Below are 18,306 nucleotides of genomic sequence, written 5' to 3' on the forward strand. Positions count from 1 at the left end.
AAGCTCGGATGCCCTGGCGATCATTGAGTGGAACGATCCAATCTCGTCGGGCGGAGAAGCCCTGGGGGGAGGCGACGACGGAAAATCCTCGTCGTATGCCTCGTCGTCCGTACCCGTCGCTGCCGTGTCAGTCCCCGTATCATCCCCTCGGGTGGACGGGGAGGAGGGCTGGACGGGGCGCGATGGTTGAAAAGGAGGCGGTGGATGGATCCTTCTTTTCTTGGTAGGGGGAACACCAGAAGGTCCCGGTTCTGGATCCCCCGACGGGAGAGGTTCCTCCGTCGGTAACGGTAGTCTCGTCCTTATCTCGGAGCATAAGGACTGTATAGCCAACAAAATGGCCGCTGAGTTGTCTTGCGGCGCTGGCAGAGGGGAATCCGACGGGCGAGCAGGGGCCCCGTCGGTATCCTCGACGATGTCGTCGTCGTCACCTGCGTCGGGGCCCATTCCGACGGGCTGGTCTTGTTCCACGCCTAGGCCGTGGCTTAAGACCTCGATCAGTTCCTCTTCTGAGGTTGAGGCCGAATCTACGACGACGCCCTGCCCCCCCTTCTTCCCCACGGAGGGTTTCACGGGGGTCCTATCGATGGGCACGAAAGAAGACTCCCTCCGAGGAGGCAGGGAGATTCTGGGCCCCGAGGCCGCCACCACTGGTGCAGCCTCCACAGGCTGGGCCAGGGCCGCCGCGACCGTTTCGATAGAGGGCTTGGTCGAATGGATCAAGGCCTTCACCACCTTAGGTGCGCTCACCGCCTTATCCTTGAGGGAGGGGGCACTGCCACGCTCCTCCTCTGCCTTAGAGCTCGACCGGGGTCTCTCCAGGAGCTTCGCCGGGTGCTCGGCCTTCCTCTTACCCGACCCAGAGCGTTGGCTCGTGGTTGATGGTGCCGGGGAGGGTGCGCCCTGCCTGGCGCCCGTAGAGCCCGACCGTTCGGCGCTCCCGGTGCCAGCGGACTCGCGGTGCTTGGCCTTATGTTGGGCCCCCGTCGCCGGGGCGCCCTCAAAGGTCTTAGAAGACCGCTCAGATTTCTTCTTCTTCTCGCCAGACGGGCTCTTACCCTCCAGCCAGCTGGCGAGACGTTGATGGCGGTCCTTCATGGTCCGTTCCGACATGTTGCCGCAAAACGCACAGTCCTTCTCCACGTGCGTCTTGTCCCCATGAAGGCAGTAAAGGCAGAAAGAGTGTTCGTCCTCCTTGAAGACGTTCTGCAGCTGGCATCCAGGGCAGGCCCTGAACAGCTTTCCGGGCGTCGAGCTTCCCTTCTCCTGGGCCATCTCCGAGACCGGGCCTGAGAAGCTTCTGGAGTCCTCCGAAGTGTAGCTCGACGAAATCTTCACCCTTGAGGGGCACAGATGAATCCGACACGGGTCCCCGTTGATCGGATGTAGGATCGGTGGAGCTTGAGGCTCTTTTGACCGAAAGAATCGAAGTTTTTGTGAAAAAGCGCGAAAAAATAGCACTAACGCTCGAGAGCAATAGCACGAGGATCCCAACACAAGAACGTGCGGTAAAAATCTGAAGATGGCTGCCAGAGGCGGTGCTTAGGTAGAGGGCAGTCATTGGCTGTGGTCAGTATGACGCAGAGACCAGTGATTGGTTATTACTACGAAAGACAGATCAGAAACGAAACTGATACTGGTTTTTTCTTTACCGAGGATTCCCAGCCTGACGACGGGGAATATTCATGAGCATGTGAATCCATGCCAGACCCCATGCTGGAGAAATGGGAGTTGAATTATACTGTTTAAAACAAAGGTATATTGTAGTGTTGGAGGGTAGTGGTGGTAGAGTGAGAAAAGTAGTGGTAATAGTGGAGGTGGTGGTGATCAATAGTGGACTGAGTGTTGATGGTAAGAGTAGTGTAAGGAGAGCGGTGGTGGTAGTAGTAGTCAGGAATGTGGTGGTAGTAGTAGTGGAAGGAGAGTAATTCAGTGGTAGGAGAGTAGTACTAGAGCGAGAGGAGAATAAGAGTTAGGGTGAAGAGACTAGCAAAAAGGAGAGGTTGTTGGATAGACTATTCCAACCGAGTGAGTGCAAGGCACTGTTCCCCATTTCCTATAGACCATTAAGCGGGACCAGTGTAGGGAAAGTTAGTAAGTCCCGGAGAGAAGCAAGATAACCTGCACTTAGGCAGACAGAAGGTATTGGCCCTGGCTAGTGCTGCTGACAGGTTACAGAAGCCTGTACTAGGGTGGAGATCCCAAGGGAGAGGGATGGCCATAGCACCAGTTTTCCAGCCGGTATCTCTGATTCGCCAGAAATGTCAGTCGACCATGGCTCCAATTCTTTTGTGTAATGTATAATAAAGAACCTTAGACTGTCTACCATGGTCGGTGTGTTTCTATGCCAACTGCAACATCCATTAGATTTTCTTTCCCATCCCTACCTGCAGTCAGTGCAGTAGTGTGCAGAAGATTGTGCCCATGGGAACGGGCTGGTGGAGCATGGATGAACAGTTCCTTACGCCTGATAACGTTCTTTCAATTGGAAGTTCCTCCCACGTATTCCTCATCTTATGATAATTATCTGTCCAGCTTCAGCTGAAAACTTTGGACAGGGGCCCTGTGTGCCATGCTTGTCGAGTCAAGATCCCTCGAGGGCCTCCCTTTCGACATCATCAGTATAAGTTTGTTTGATTTATTTATCATGCGCGCCAGACCCAAGGGTATAAGGGCGCAGGAACAAGAATATTTTTAGCTTACAGAGTTACAAAATGCAATACGAGATACAATGTAATGCAAGTAAGATAACAATGACAGGCAGAAGAGTATACAATGTATATGTTACAAAATATAAGTTACCGAATACATAGTTATAGGTGACAGCAGATAATAGTGAAATAGCTATGTACAGTACATATATATACACACACACACAAGGGGTGGGGGGGTGAGGAGAAGAGGAGTCGAGTTAGAGGCAGAAAAATCAGAGTGGGCCGTAATAGTGTTAGCGGTCATTTTCTTTGAACCAGTTGATATTAAGTCTGATGTTGGAATAGGTTTTGTCAGCCCTCAGAGTGCGGTGGGGGAAGGGGAGAGGTAGATAGTTCCAAAGTTGGGCAGCTTTGATTGGGAAGCTGTTGCTGCCAACTTTAGTGTGTTGAAAACTAGGGACTGTGAGGTAATTGGAGTAGGCACTTGAAGGTTAATGAAGCAGTTTTTAGCCCGATTTTATCAATAGTGGAGAGCCAGTTCTGCCTCCTTATCTCCGAGATATGGTCCTTTTTTAGCTATTCCCAGAGCTGCTCTCAAGGCGTTGTTTTGCAAAGTTTGAAGTTTTTTGGTGATGTATTTATTGGAACCAAGATATTGGGCGTTCCAGTAGTCCAATTTGGCTAGAGCACTCATTCTGTCCAGAGTGGTACAGCTGCTTGTTGAGAGGAAGGGTCTGGCCGATCTAATCCACTTAAATGTAGGCCGTAGAGGATGCCATCGCATTCACCTGTTTCGCCAAGGTAAGGCTAGAGTCCAGGTAGAAGCCTAGGGTTTTTACCTCCTTGGTGACCTTGACTGTGTTGCCATCTATATCAAAGGAGATGTATTTGAGGCCAAGTTTATTGATATTAGTCATGGTAAGTGGCACACGCAGCACCATTTGGCTTCCGTTCTGTTTCCCCCTCCTGAAGAGGCATTACCAGGCGTACCATAGATCGTAGGCTTGCAGAAAACAAAGTGTAAGAACACAGATTGTACAGCGGTGTAGGCTGGGAGTGGTGATGAGGAAAATGTGGGAGAACATCCAATCGAAAGAACATTACCAGGTGTAAATAACTTGCTCTTCGAATGGATTGTGTCCTCCCACGTATTCCTCATCTTATGATAGACTCCCAAAGCAGTAATAATTTGGTGATGGGGTACTAATTAAAGTTTGTTCTAATCATGGACCGAATGAAGGTCTGCGTTTGCAAATTGTCCTCCCTGACTGGAAGAAGAATCCAGGCAGTAATGTCTCACAAAAGTATGAATAGACCATCAAGTGCCACTGAACTAATGTCTGATTGGGTCACCTTTTGAAGAGCAGCAGAGGTTGCCATGCCCCTTGTGCAATGTGCTCTTAGGCCTTACCCGCTAATCTGTAGCATTCACCAATAGCCAGGATGATCCATCTGGATATGGTTTGTTCATTAACAGCGAGACCCAATTTGGGGCCAGTATAGCCAATGAATAATTGGTCATTATGGTGAAATTTAGACATTCTGGATATGTAAAAACAGCACTTTTTGGGTCCATTCTAAATAATCTTTCCTCCTCCTTTCCCAGATGGGGAGGTGAATAGAAAGTTGGTAAAGTAATGTTTTGCGACAAGTGCAAGTCGGGAACTACCTTCGGCAAGAAGGTTTTTCACTTTAAGAATAACCTTGTCTTTATGGAAAACAGTATGAGGAGGTTTACAGGAAAGGGCCTGCAACTCGTTTACCCTGCGGGCTGGTGTTATAGCAATAAGGAAAACCGTTTTTAATGTCGAAAGTCTTAATGGGCGTGGTTTTCAGAAACCATGCGTGAAGGCTCAGTGTCTTGACCTCTGGATGGAGAACTCAACCTTCCTCTTGCGAGAGAAGATGCCCTCTTTGTGGAAGACGCAATGGAGGGAAGATGGACGTGTCCAGAAGGCCCGGGTAGCAGGTCCTCCTGGCCCAATCCAGAGCAATTAGGATCATGGATTTCCTGAACTTTCTTAACCTCTTGATCAAATGAGGAATGACGAGGACTGGAGGAAATGCATACAGGAGCGGAACAGATCCACTTGAGGAATTCCCCAAAGAGTGAAGAGCTCTTGAAGGACTTCCAGAGTTAGTTCCCATTCGTGGGAGACTGCTCTGCCTGCTCAGAGCATCCGCCGCCATGTTCTCCTCCCTGGCTAGGTGAACTGCTGACAGGGAGATTCCAGCTGCATTGTCTCTCTGCACAGTGGTAGTCCCCCTACACCTCACTTGTTGAGGTAGTACATGGCCACTGTGTTGTCCGTCATTATTATGACATTCTTTCCCCCTACACATGGCAGAAAGGCCCTCAGCGCAATGGAGACCAACAACCGCTGATTGTCAGATCGTTGTGTGGGCTCCCCAACCTATGAGTGAGGCGTCCGTCACTACCATTATCTCTGGCCATGGGTGCCAAAAAGTTTCTCCCTTGAGAATGTTGTTCCTGCAAGCCCACCGCAGAAGGTCCTGAGAAACTCTGCTCAGAACTTTCAGGTGGTCTGACATTCTGCCTATAAACTGCGACCATTGACTCCTGGGAGCCCATGTGAGGGCTCTCCTACTCAGGCGAGCCTCTGGCACCAGGAAAATGCAGGATGCCACAAGACCGAGCAACCTCAAAAAAATAAAAATTGAAGGCTGGAAGATGCTGGGCAATTTGGAATTTGGTAGCCATCTGCAGAATATGATGAGCTCCCACTTCAGGTTGCGAGGCTTTCCCCGAAAAAGCATCCAGGACTGCTCAATGAATTGGAGTCTTTGAGAGGGTATCACGTGAGACTTGGAATTGAGGGATATGATACGACAGGTTATAACACGCTTAATACCCAGAGGGTTCTAAATGCGGACCCGGGGATCGAATCTTTGTTGCTCCATGCCGTTTTGCTTCCAAAGCGAGCATGTTGCCGCTGAGCTATCCTCTCGAGCAGAGAAGCCCAGTTTGTGGAGCGAGTGGTAGGTTAAGCGGAGATGTTTCCAGGCTTGTTGTGAATGTGCCAAGCATCACAACCTCTCATCACTGGCAGGTTGTAAGACCAAGAAAAATTATAATACTTTTGGTGCTGAAAAAAAAATAAACTCTGATCTTGTCCCTGTAGGACAAAGTCCTAAAAGGTATGGAGGAAAGGGGCATGGGACATAGCAGTACCTTAATAACTACCCATAGGTAGTAGGATCTCTATGCAAGATTCAGGTTGAGCAAAACTGATTACCTTCCCTAAATAAATTGTCCCATTAAGAGCAGAGAATGAAACCTTAGTTACAGGCATTCAACCACTGGCCATGTTAGAGGTTTTTTTGTGCTGCTCACCAATCCCCACAAAGAGTGTAACAGAGCAAAGGCGAGAGCCAGAGGGCAAGGATGGCGAGCAATGTAGCCGGTCAGCTAGCACAGCGAGTGAAGCACTCGCCCCACCCCCCACCCCACCCCCAATATGCGCGCAGCCTCTTGCGTCAAGTTCGAAACACTCATCCGTTTAGCCTTCCGAGGTCAATAAATTGATAACACTCTGGAATAATAATGTCTTTAGTTGTTTCAGTGCTCTGAGACCTATGGGTGTGAAGCACTATATAAGAAATACATTATTATGTAGGCCAGAGGGAGTTGCTGAAAGGAGGCAGGCAGCATGGGGCATAGCTCATCAGCGAATGGGTAAAGAGGCAGAGTGATGATTGTAAGTGGTAGGGTGTTGGGATATGTCGCAGCTTGGCATTGTCAAAGGCAGTGTTGCATGCCGAGGAGGGGCTGCAGGATAGAGCATAGCTGAACTGCAGCACGGGGCATTGCGCATGACACAGGGTGTGGCTCAGTGTGAGAAAGGCATCAGCGCTTGGCTAAGGGGGCCGGGCTGAGGTATTCAAACATGTGCCGTTGGCATGGCTACGCAACTGCAAGACAGTAGGACTATAGAATGCAAATGACTTGTTACTCCACTCTCGTCAGCCATTACTATGACAGGCGTCCCCTTTACTACACAATAGACACCATGCCTGTACAGCGTGCTCTCGTGGTTATGCAAAGCCTTCTGAAACTGCTCAGCTTTCTGGTTGGAATGGGTGACTTTTGAACCTCCTCCAACCATGATCCAATATGTCTGTGCCGCAACTTGCAACTGTTCCTTTTGTTTCCCACGTGTAGCAACTCGCAATGTAAAGAACTTGCTGCTAGTAATGGAGCACCTCATGCCCCTAAGGCAGGTCGCTTGGGGGATGATTGGGTGGTGTAGCATAGAGGAAATACTGCAGTCTGCAAGAGTGCCACAATGCATCTCAACTGGAAACTCCATGCCTGCAATGGTGAGTGTTGCTTTAAGGCTCTGTAGACACTACTATGGGAAAGGAAGGACAGAGTAGAATTGCATCCCTTTGCATCCTGTGAAGAACAACAATGTTCTTCCCTGTGAAGAATAACAATGTTCTTCGTATTTGAAGGGAGTGTCTCCCATAAACCTCCCCCAACACCCAATCTCCTTAAACACCCTACAAAGAAAATACTAATGACAAGTCAATGAATAGCACCAATATAACCGTAAACAGAAAGCAAACTAAACGTAGAACAGGATGACAAACTTCACTTTAATGTAGATGAGCTTGGTGTACCGTAAACATGCAGGTCTGTAAATTAGCAATGGCCACTTGTGTGCTCATCAATCTATACACCAAGCCAAAGAGGAATCTGACTCAAGCTTATTACACGAGTAAGCGGTGGAGGACATGCTCTAGAAAAGACATTGTCAACACGTTCAGAGTTCAACACACTCAGTGAAATACATTAACCAGAGCTCAACTAGTGGATGACAGCTAAAAAGCAGTTTGTAGAAGCCAGTTTATATTTTGCTTCTATGTTAGAAGCAACTTTTTAGGGATACAGTTTTAAAATAGTCATGTTCATTTCCCCACATTGCCAGTTTGCTAAAGTCAACACGCAAAAAGTGTTTGCAGGCACAGGTGGCCAAGCAAACGCTAACAGCCGGTGCCAGTCAGACGATACAGGGTGCATCACAAAGCTGCTTTCTGCCACATTATTGTGTTGAAGTGCAAACTTGGAGAAATGTACTTACTGCTATCTCTCTGCATGCAGACATTGAAATTCCAGTACCTTCTATTTGTTTTAAAGCATAGTCCTTATCATCCTTCCTGTAAAAGAAAATACATCTTTTTAAAATATGCATGCTTTCATTTTTTATTTTTAAAGCAGGGCACTGGCAAGAATTTCGAATTGTGCAAACAATGGGTGCTTGTATGGGGCACCATCTATTAATAGTCTCAACCTGGACCAACGTCATTATGAAAAGGATACTGTCATGAATCCTTTAACTTTAAACTATTGAAGTAATTACTTGTGGCATCCCGGAGAACACAAATGGACTCGTAAAAACATGTTAAATAGCAACAAAAAATGGGCCAACTAGTTAGCTGTCTTTGCAGCTTCCTGAGATCGTCTGAAGTAGATGGAAATCTGGCGGGCCAAGGATGACGGGACCAATTTTTAGAAGGTATCATTAAAAAAATATGCCAAGGTTCCTAGTACAGACTTGACCCATCACTACTAGACACTTTCTACAACGAGAGGCAACAATTACAGTTACAATTTACTTCATTGTAGGAAACATTACTTAGCCCCAAAGCGCAAGGATATAGTTCTGAAATTAGTACATGTAGAATGCTATTTTGAAATGATACAAGGAGTCTGAAACTTTCCTTTGTTCAGGTCTACGCTTTTTTTAAAATTTCATTTTGTTCACTTTTCTTCATCTATTCTTTAAACTTATTCTTTCCACTCATTTCCTTCGAATTTCATCTTTCCGTTCCTTTGCCTTTGATCTCTTTTCCCCCTTTTTTCATTGATTATTTTCGTTGTTTCTTTTTCATCATTCAAACCTTCTTTCACCCTTCCTATTTTCTTAATTCCTTTGCTTTCCTTTTTTAGTTCTGTTATTCCAGGTTAGAAGGGTGGGAACGCCAGACAGGATTTTATGAGTGAGGACTCGATTTGTGATTCGCCCAGATCAGATTCTGGACAAAATCACATGGAATGGGAAAAGGGAATTAAGGACAAAAAGAAATGACAGGAGATATTGAAAGAAAAAAGAATGAAACATGGAGGGCAAACAGGAAATATGGGAGGGAAGATCAAAACGAAGAAAAAACTATGACGTGATGGAAATGAACTATGAGAAATCCAGGTGGGAAAAGAGGAAGGAAAAAAAAGGAGAAAACGGATAGAAAGAAGGAGGGATGAAAGTCAAAAATATCACTGCAAAATAGTGAACTATATGCACTACTTGTGAAATATTTTGCACTTCAGAGCTGTACAAGGTTTCCGACGGACAAATTCATTATTAAAATATCTTAGCAGCAGCAATTGCCTCTCACTGTTATTTAAAGTGTCCCGTAGCGATCAATTAAGTGATACTTTATAACACGTGCCAGCCATACCCAGAGTGGGAAAGAGGGCTGCCTCCATTTGGTGGGTGCCTTATTTGTGTCTTTTTGGGGTCTCTATTGAGCAGTATAACCATACAAATATAAAACAAATACTCTTTTAAAGCTTAGGAGCAGAGGTATACGAGATTTCGAAGAAAAACCAAACGGAATTCCAGAACGATACAGCTGCTGCTCAGTGGAAAGACCTCTTCAGGAGGTTTGGCAAAATCTGGGAGCCTGAGCTCAGATTGGTGTGAATGCTTATATAGCCTATTGCCCCGAGTGGTAACCAGATTGTTCTTGAAGCTATGTTAGGTAGGTGTACCATCGGCAAAATGCCACATCCCTTAATGGAAGCAAGGAGTATAAAATTGAGACGCCTGCTAGTAAAGCGAACCTCAGACATTTGAGAATCTGTGGGGGGAAAAATCCCCACCAACGGCAGACATTCCTATTTTTATGATCTGCATATTCGGAGCTCCATTATAGAAAATCCTGCGAAGACGTTATTCAAAACAAATAGTGAAACTAACTATTCCAACAATACAGCCTAACGTGACAAGAACTGATCTCATCAGTTTCTGTGCAGCAACAATGGAGCGTGCAATGAGTGTCAAACAGCTTCAGTGTGAAGCCTCCCCAGGCAAAAAGTTTGAATCGGTCTCAAATTGCTTCACCTGGCAAACTCGAGCATGCACCACTTTTTCCTCATACAGAGGCTCTACTGGATCCCACATAAGATCTAAGTAGTAACATAAGTGTGCAGCGTTGTCTCGTTCCATAATTTCTTAAATGGGATCCAGTTTACTAACCCTTCACTGTTCGCACCCACTTTATGCAATTCCAAATTAAGCTCATATTTGTGTATTCATTGCAAAATTCAGAAATGCGACATATTCGATGAGTGGAGGCACTCTCTCCACTACTGTTCGGCTCAGAGTTGTGAAAGGAAAGATGCAATTAAATGAATGCTTTGTGGGTCCAAAAAGTGCGAGACAAATTAAGGATGCATGTTGGTCTTCCTTCTGGCTAAAAGGTAATTCCTAGAGATCAAAAGCACTAAACCCCTTAATCTATACCAGAATTTGAAAGCCATTTGCAGTGTAGCTAGATAGAATTCTCCCCACTTCCTACTGGGCACACCTTGGTTTGCCACTGGATGAAAAACTTAGATTTGAGGGCAATTTTATATGAATAAAGATATTATTCAGCCCATAAGCAAAGGGTCAACTACATGAAGAAAATGTCTTGCCTGGGCAGAAAAATGATGGGCATGAGGAAGGAAAAGGGGCAAGTAGTGTGACAGAAAGTGAAAGGGTGCAGAAGGAGGAGACCAACACACAGGTGGCATGGTGATTGTTATTTCTGACTAATAAAAGTCTATAGCAAAGAGAAAGCCCAACTTTCCCCATCTCTAAGAGGGGTTTTCCCTGCCTCAACTAAAATACTAAGGGTTCTGTCAAAATATCCATGTAAATCAATAGTCCGCCTTCCTGTGCCAAAACCCTGCTTTGGTCACCTACACTCAAATCTAAACTAGAGATAAAGTAGACCTTTTTGGTCCAGAAGAATGACTCCCTTCTTCTGGACTGCGGATCAAAGTTCACTTCCAGATCTTGGCTTCTTAGGGGAATGACTCCCTTGCATGGGGTTAAAACTGTTCAATACAAAAGAAAGTTTCAGCACTTCTCTCCGTCAGGTTAACTGCTCATCTTTTAACACTTCATATAAGAAAAGTATTTTCATCTTTGGTTACCAGGCGAATGCCTCCCTTCTCCTGGTATCTTGATTTTAGAGTTCTCTTCAACCAGGAAAATTACTCCCTTCCCCAGGTTTCTTTTCACTTGGTCGCACAATCCAATACCACCAGGGGGAAGGACTCCCCTTTCCCAGGCTTTTTATTTTGCCTTCACTATTCAACACTAAACCTTTAGTTTGGACAAGAGAATGCCTCCCTTCTCTTGGCCTGGTGCTTTACATAGCCTGGGGGAATGACTCCCTCCCCAAGGCTCCATGGCCATTACTCCCAGTTGGAGCTACCAGGAGAAGGACTCCCTTCACCTGGTACTTTTGCTGGCCACTCCTCACAACCAGTGGGAATGACTCCCCTTCCCCTGGTCTTCCTGCGATTTGGTTTTATACTTTGATTTCACTGTTTAAAATGTTGGGAGTGTCCACGACCCAGACTGCTCTTCTTTTATGATTTGCCTTACTTGGTATACCGCTTTACCTAGTACTGCAACGAGGGAGAGGACTCATCCACCTCTCTGCTTGTGGGTCCCAGACCCCGGTCTCTCTTCTTTGGTTTGCTTTGCTTGGTTCTCTTCTGGGCCAAGTACTACCACAAGAATATGACCAATGTCACTTTCTATCTGTGGGAACCCGACCCTGGTCTCTTTTCTTAGGTTCGGCAGGCTTGGTTCCCTAACCTGCCAAGTACTGCCACGAGGAAGAGTACTCTGGTCTTTCTCTCAATACCAGTGCAGGGTATTTTCCCACACCTTCACGCCCCCACTGGTCTCGCCTGCATTCCTGGTACCATGTTTGTGTTGGGAAAGCTTGGCCGGATCCTCCGAGGATCTTCTCTTCCAGCGAGTTGCTGGCGTCTCCAGCTTTTGCCCACGTTAACATAACCCAGTCTAAGGTTGGAGTGTATGTGCGCCATTATGTGACCGCTCGGTCTGCCTCCTTGAGGCCGCGCTACTGTTCCCCACCTTCCAAACACTTCTCCAGACTTCTTCACAGCACCAGGGTCAGGGGTCCCACCGACTCTCTGAAGGCTCGGGAAACTGACTGCTTTCTGCTGCTCTGCATCTCTCTCTCCCCTTCGGATCTCCCGGGCTCGACCGTCCTTTGTGCTGGTTGGCTGTACCTCTTCCTGTATCTCCCTTCTGAGTCCCATATCAGTTTTTAGCTGCTCCACAAGACTCTACTGAACACTTCCCTGCGCGACACTAGAGCTGTTGCTCCCGTTCCACTGAGAATTTTTCATGCTTCCGCACCTCCTCCTCATCCCAGTACTTGGCCTATACATCTCCCCAGGGAAGTTCACAATCTTCTTCATCTCAGTAGGTATTAGACTTACAAAGATACTAGTAGGTAGGTTATTGGGGTCCCTAGAGCACGGGGAAAGAGGAGTATTATCTCCCGATATGTTCTCCCTTGTCCTCAGAGGGGAAGTCTCTTCTCATGAGATCCTCCCGCCGAGTACCACCCCCAGGGGGACTATCGTGCAATGGCCTCATGGGAAGAGGCTCCTCATCGATGAGAAGTGATGACATCTTGGGATTCATCATAAACAACTACTATTGGAAACTCAAAAACATAAGGAAGGACAAAAGTGTCAGAAGCAAAGTACAGGGAATTAAGAGCAGGGAATGGGTTGGAAATACAATATGAAATAAGAAAGACAACAGAAAGATGAACCAATTAGTGATCATAGCAGGAAAGAGGAGATGGAAGTGTTAAAAAATCTGGACATGGAATAAAAAGGGATTACTCAAAAATAAATAAAAAAGGAAAGAATGCGAGGAGGATTAAAAAAGGTTTCCCCGAAACCTCAATTTTTACTGTTTTGAGAACATTTATGATGCTTACTCAATGTAATAGAGCTTAATGGTGCTTCTGAAAATGAAGTCGAAATGTGACAGACAAATGTGCTCTGAATGGTGGGAATTGCACAGTTCACACAAACACACATTCCAGGTAAAGACATCCACCGAGGTAAGAAGAGAAGTCCCTTTTTTCAAATTCCAAGGGGCTGCCAACTAAACAGACGACCAGGATGTGGCACCACCAGAATGAAGAGGGTGGGGACAGTGAGAAAAGAACACTGCCAAACACATGACCATGGGATTAAGAGGGAGTGTTGCAGGTGAGAAGGAACCTAAGTGACTGAGCAAAGAGGAAGCAGGAAGTAGATTTAGAGATGTGGGTGCGATATAAACAAGGAACGAAGGTGAAAGCAGAGCAAAGGAAAGCAGGCAATTCGGTAGGCAGAGGGTGTAATGCCAGTCAGGGCAAGAGAAAGAGAACTAAGGGATCTAGAAGAAGTGTGGAGTAAGAGCTAGAAATTAACTTGAAAAATTTGGAATCAGTAGGAATGCAAGGGAGCAAAAAAAGGGAATGTTATGAGGGCTCTTGGAGAGAGTAATAATAACAGGTTCATTTCTTCATTTTGAGGCTTTTTATTCCTATTGCCCGATGCGTTTCATGATTCACATTCTCTTCTTCAGGGGCTTTATATGTTAAGAAAATGTCTACAAAAAAAATAAATACTAAGGTTTCAGTTGAATTATTTCACTTTGGTCAAATATATATTGATGTTACATTAGTGCTTCCACTAGAACAAAAAAATAATTCCTTTTTGTACTTCCTAAACAGTGTAGTCAGAAAAACCTCAATTTGAAATTCCATCTTTTCTGTAAGTAATGGCCAATTCACAAATATGATAATCAATAATTAACATATTGAATAGTTAGCCTCAACCCTTAATTCATCAACCTGTGATGCTCTTAAAAGCTTCAGTCAAGTTCATAGACCTGTGTTGCCATGGCCAATTCATCAATATAAGGTTGTTCAGTCATTAGCATCAACCATCAGTGGAGATTCCGATTCATAAAATGTTACAACATTTTCCTCAAGCCGCATTCTAAATACAGTGATATATTACATTCCTAATTTTCAAAAAGCTAAAAAACACAGTGATCAACAGTTTTTTCCCTCTAAACATAAAAATAGCTAACCTGATATGCATCTTCTATATTCTACAGCATCACCCTCATTCATAGAATCTGTTGATCTGTATTAGTAAAAGTTTATATTAGAAAATGACACCATTGTTTATTAATTAGGCCTGGATGATTAGGCATCAAAAGAGGAAATTAACCACTCACCCTATTTCGTCTCAGTCAAATACACAGTGATTTGGGAGGAGAGACTTTGTGGGGTGATTTATCAGAGTAAAAAGGAATATCCATATGTGTATTAGGTACAAGCACTTTACAGCTAGGCGGTAGATCTATAGGACTAGATATTCACTATATTAGCTCAAATCTATGTTAACCTGCACCGTCCACGTTTTGCATTCATCACCGGTATTCCGGGTGTGGAGATACCGGGTTGATTAATATGGCCGCTATTTATAGCGTTGGCATCATGTTTTAGTGACATCACGTATTGCGTGAATTACCTCATCCATGTAAACAAAGGATCTTCATTGCATTGACGTTCTAATGTTGACATGCCGGTTAACAGTCATATTGTTTTAGCATTTCCAATTAGTTTTTTATGATCAAATAAAATGCAAATTGAATCTGAGGTACAGCAATTGTGTCAATCATTAGATTATTTTGATACTCAGAAATGTATCTAACATATGTGTTGTCTTTTGAGTGATTGAAGGCAAATAATGTATAATGCCCATTACTCTAGTCTTGTAATAAAAATAATTTAGGTCATATCCCACTTTCAAGAAGTATCTCTGTACGGGTTTCACCAATAGTTAAATCTATTATTCCTGTGTGTCTGTGAAATACTTCATGAAAGTGGAATATGACCTAAATGTATAGAATAAAGTTGGAAGGTCAGTGGTAGAAGAGGATTTAAGAGGGAGAGGTTCTAGGGCCACAGGAAGAAATAGAGGCCGAAGTAGTAGACATGAGAGGTAGAAGGACACAGGTAGGTGAAAGTTACACATGACATGAAGAAGGTATATGTTTGCATGAGTGAAGGACAGAGGCATGGATGGGGCTAAAACGTATGAGAAAGGTAGAAATAAAGATGTGAGGAAGGCAGAGGCAGATGTTAACTGTTGCACGGCGTATTGGAAAATATGCACTGACATTTGCGCAGTTCTGCCACTGATCTTAATCTTGTCTAAGGTCTACCCTCAAACTCTAACACATGCAAACACCTGTTTGGCACTGCTCATTCTATTGGTCAGGAAAATATGCACACCACCACACATGTAGGAGAGAACCTGTCAACTTGGATATGAATCAATCGGACAAACAAGATTTACCACCAGTGTCTCTGTGAAATCAAAAACAGATGCATGCAAAAAATAACAAATGAGCAAGAATCTCTTTATTGTCTTACAGCTGGCCTCACGAACACACCAGGACCCCAGTGAACTTTATTGTTGAAATCATGACTATTGCACTCAACGAAACTTCACTTTTGATAATACCATATACCTGCAAACAAAGGGAACGGCCATGGGTGCTGCGTTTGCACCTGGTCTAGCTATTTTGTTCATGGCCAAATTTGAGAAAGACTTTGTATTCTCCCACCACAATAACTGGCAAACTAACATCAGCCATTGGCACCGCTATATCGACAATGTTATCTTCATCTGGACCGGCAGCCTAGCCGAACTCACCAACTTCTGGAACTGGCTAAATTCCTGTAATTCACATATCCAGTTCACGATTGAACAAAGCAACCATGAAATAAAATTTCTGGACCTATCGATCCGCTTCAAAAATGGAAAGCTAGTATGTGATCTGTATCGAAAAACAACTGCCCGCAACACTCTCACATTCTCCTTCACTACACCAGTAACCACCCGGCACATACCAGAAACAATTTACCATATGGACAGTACCTAAGAATACGCCCGAATTGCTCTTCCCTAGATGACTACAAGAACCATGCTCAGAGCTTGACCACACGCCTCAAAGCGAGGGGCTATCCCAAGAAACAGCTAGATCTAGCTAATAAGAGAGCCCGGAACTGCAACCGTGAAACTCGCAGATCCTCCGGATAAACAGCCAACATGTGTAGTTACCTTTGGAGCTCACACTTCAAAAATCAAACAGATTATCAACAAACATTGGCACATCGCCCGCTTGAACATGCCCGAGGACCCTGCTCCCAGATTTGCATATAAACGAGGAAAAAACCTAAAAGAGCACCTCGTACATTCATTGTTTCAACCTGTTTCAAACACCACCCACACCCTTCGACCTCTGCAAGGACACCACCCGTGTGGTAACTGTGTTGCCTGTAAATTTACCAAAAAGATGAGTTCCTTCCAAATTGGTACACATAACTGGATACTCAGAGACCCGACTAATTGCAAGAGCCAAAATGTAGTCTATTGCATAAAGTGCCCATGTGGCCTTTGATACATTGGCCAAACAACACGAGCCATTTCCACTAGAATATCGGAACACAGATCAAAAATTAGGTGCAAAAATATAACTGCACCCCTGGTTGAACATTTTCTGGACTTTTACCATACCCCCAACAACATTCTCTGGTGGGTGATTGAAAAAGTCAAGGGAGGACCTGATATCCACCAGAGCCTCATGAAAAAGGAAGCACAATGGATTCACAAGCTGGACACTTATCATCACGGCCTAAATGAAGTCTTCCAACCCATTACCTAACGACTCATAATGCTGGCGGAATACTCTCTCAACCTTATACAACATGCATAATCGCAATATGTCTTAGGCAATGTGTCCACGGCCCTTCGGGTCGGACATCAGTGATTTTATTCCCCAATTAATTCCCTAACCTGACATACGAATCGAACTGCGATATACCTTACATACACACGAGTCATCAAGACTTGCAATTAAGCAAATATTGCTGCACTGAATTATGCGTGTAAGCTTCTCTTATTCTGACCATCCATTTACTTTTCAACACAAACCAAACTTGTGAACACGCATTAATGAAGTATCCGTTTTTGACCTACCACTACAGTAGTTAACAATTGTAAGGAATGTCCAGTATTCGTAACGAAATGGAATTCCCTAGTCAAACGCCAGCAAGTGAGGGGGCATGCGCACTGTGGAAACACTTGCCTTGTCAATAATGACAAAGTTCCTAGTGCGCATGCGCTGGTGTTCCTAGCAACGACCAGTTCGCTTTCCCTGCAGACGGACCACTCCTTCCGCATTCCTGGCATCACACGTCTCGCCGACACATCCGCGGCAGAGACCTCGCAGACTGTAGCAGCGACGCAGCATGACTCAGCGCTTGAACAACAAGGTGAGCCTGGGGCCGCTGACTCGTACGCGTTCGCGTGCCTGTCCGACCCTCCAGCTAACGACACGTGTGCGCACTGACCTAAAAGCGATTCCCGGTACACCGCACTAACTCTTTAGCCCAACATCTAACCATGAACACACACCAGCACCAAACTAACATGCGGACAATAGCTGGTATATAGGCCGCTTTGTTCTTTACTAATCCTCTCACACCGTAATCAGATTTTCTAAATAGGGTCACACAGTCTCCAACTGCTCACAGTCTGCAAGCTGCACCTAAATATACGGGTATGCAACGTGGCACCTGACTTGCAAATAAATAATCCAAAATATTAACATAAAAGATATGTTTCCAACTGCACCATATACCATTTGCCGCCTAATTCTAAAGCTTAATAGCGGCTTCTTTGCATGACTCAACCAATAACCCCTGGAACAGTAACTAAACTGCCGATTCCTCGGATCTACAACGGTTTAACCGTACCTGTTCATTTCATACAGCCTCGAGACCACTCGTGAACATTCTGCCATTTTTTTGGAAGCTTGCAAATCTGGACCGGGTACCTGCATTCATGGTCCCGGCATAAGACGGTCTCCTCCTTTCCACGAACTGTGGCCACACCAATGCGCTTGAGCAAGCACGCACCGGCAAGTAAATTCATAAACCGGTCGCCATGAGAACAAACTTAGCTGTAACCTTAGCCCCATTGATTGGGACTCCTCTGGTATTATAGCCACTCTCAACAACACTTATGTCACCCCTTACAAGGTCCCTGATTTTCAGCCCTGGTGAAGGCGGACTCTACCTCAACCCACTACCGCCGAAACGTGACAATTACAGGGAACAGTGATATACCTGTACAATAGCCAAGTTGAAACCTCTGCTACAAACCAACTTCTGATCACGTTGGCTAATGATCGGATATCTTGTGTCAAAAGACCCTGCATCATTCATTGACTTTTTAATAAGGAAATAACTCTTAATTAAACAACTTTCGAATACTAAATATGGGAACTTATGATGCATTCAAATCACTAGTAAAACTAGATATCATCTATAACTTGTTCCCTACTTGCGGACAAACTTTGAAGCACGACTCCTCTAGAGATATCAGACTTAATTATCTCATATTATGTTGTTTGCACATGCTAACTGTTCTTAATTTGTTTTCATACGT

General features: G+C 45.0%; 1 protein-coding gene across 1 annotated transcript in view; it reads right to left on the minus strand.

The window, feature by feature from the left end:
* Nucleotides 1-18,306, minus strand: part of CDK8 (cyclin dependent kinase 8) — a 679,675-nt gene that overhangs the window by 612,639 nt on the left and 48,730 nt on the right. The window contains exon 2 of the mRNA XM_069639174.1: nt 7,760-7,835. Coding sequence (XP_069495275.1) covers nt 7,760-7,835 — 76 coding nt within the window. The remainder of the gene's footprint in view (nt 1-7,759; nt 7,836-18,306) is intronic.

Source organism: Ambystoma mexicanum, chromosome 7q, assembly GCF_040938575.1.
Source record: "Ambystoma mexicanum isolate Mex_15411 chromosome 7q, UKY_AmexF1_1, whole genome shotgun sequence".
Lineage (NCBI taxonomy): Eukaryota > Metazoa > Chordata > Amphibia > Caudata > Ambystomatidae > Ambystoma > Ambystoma mexicanum.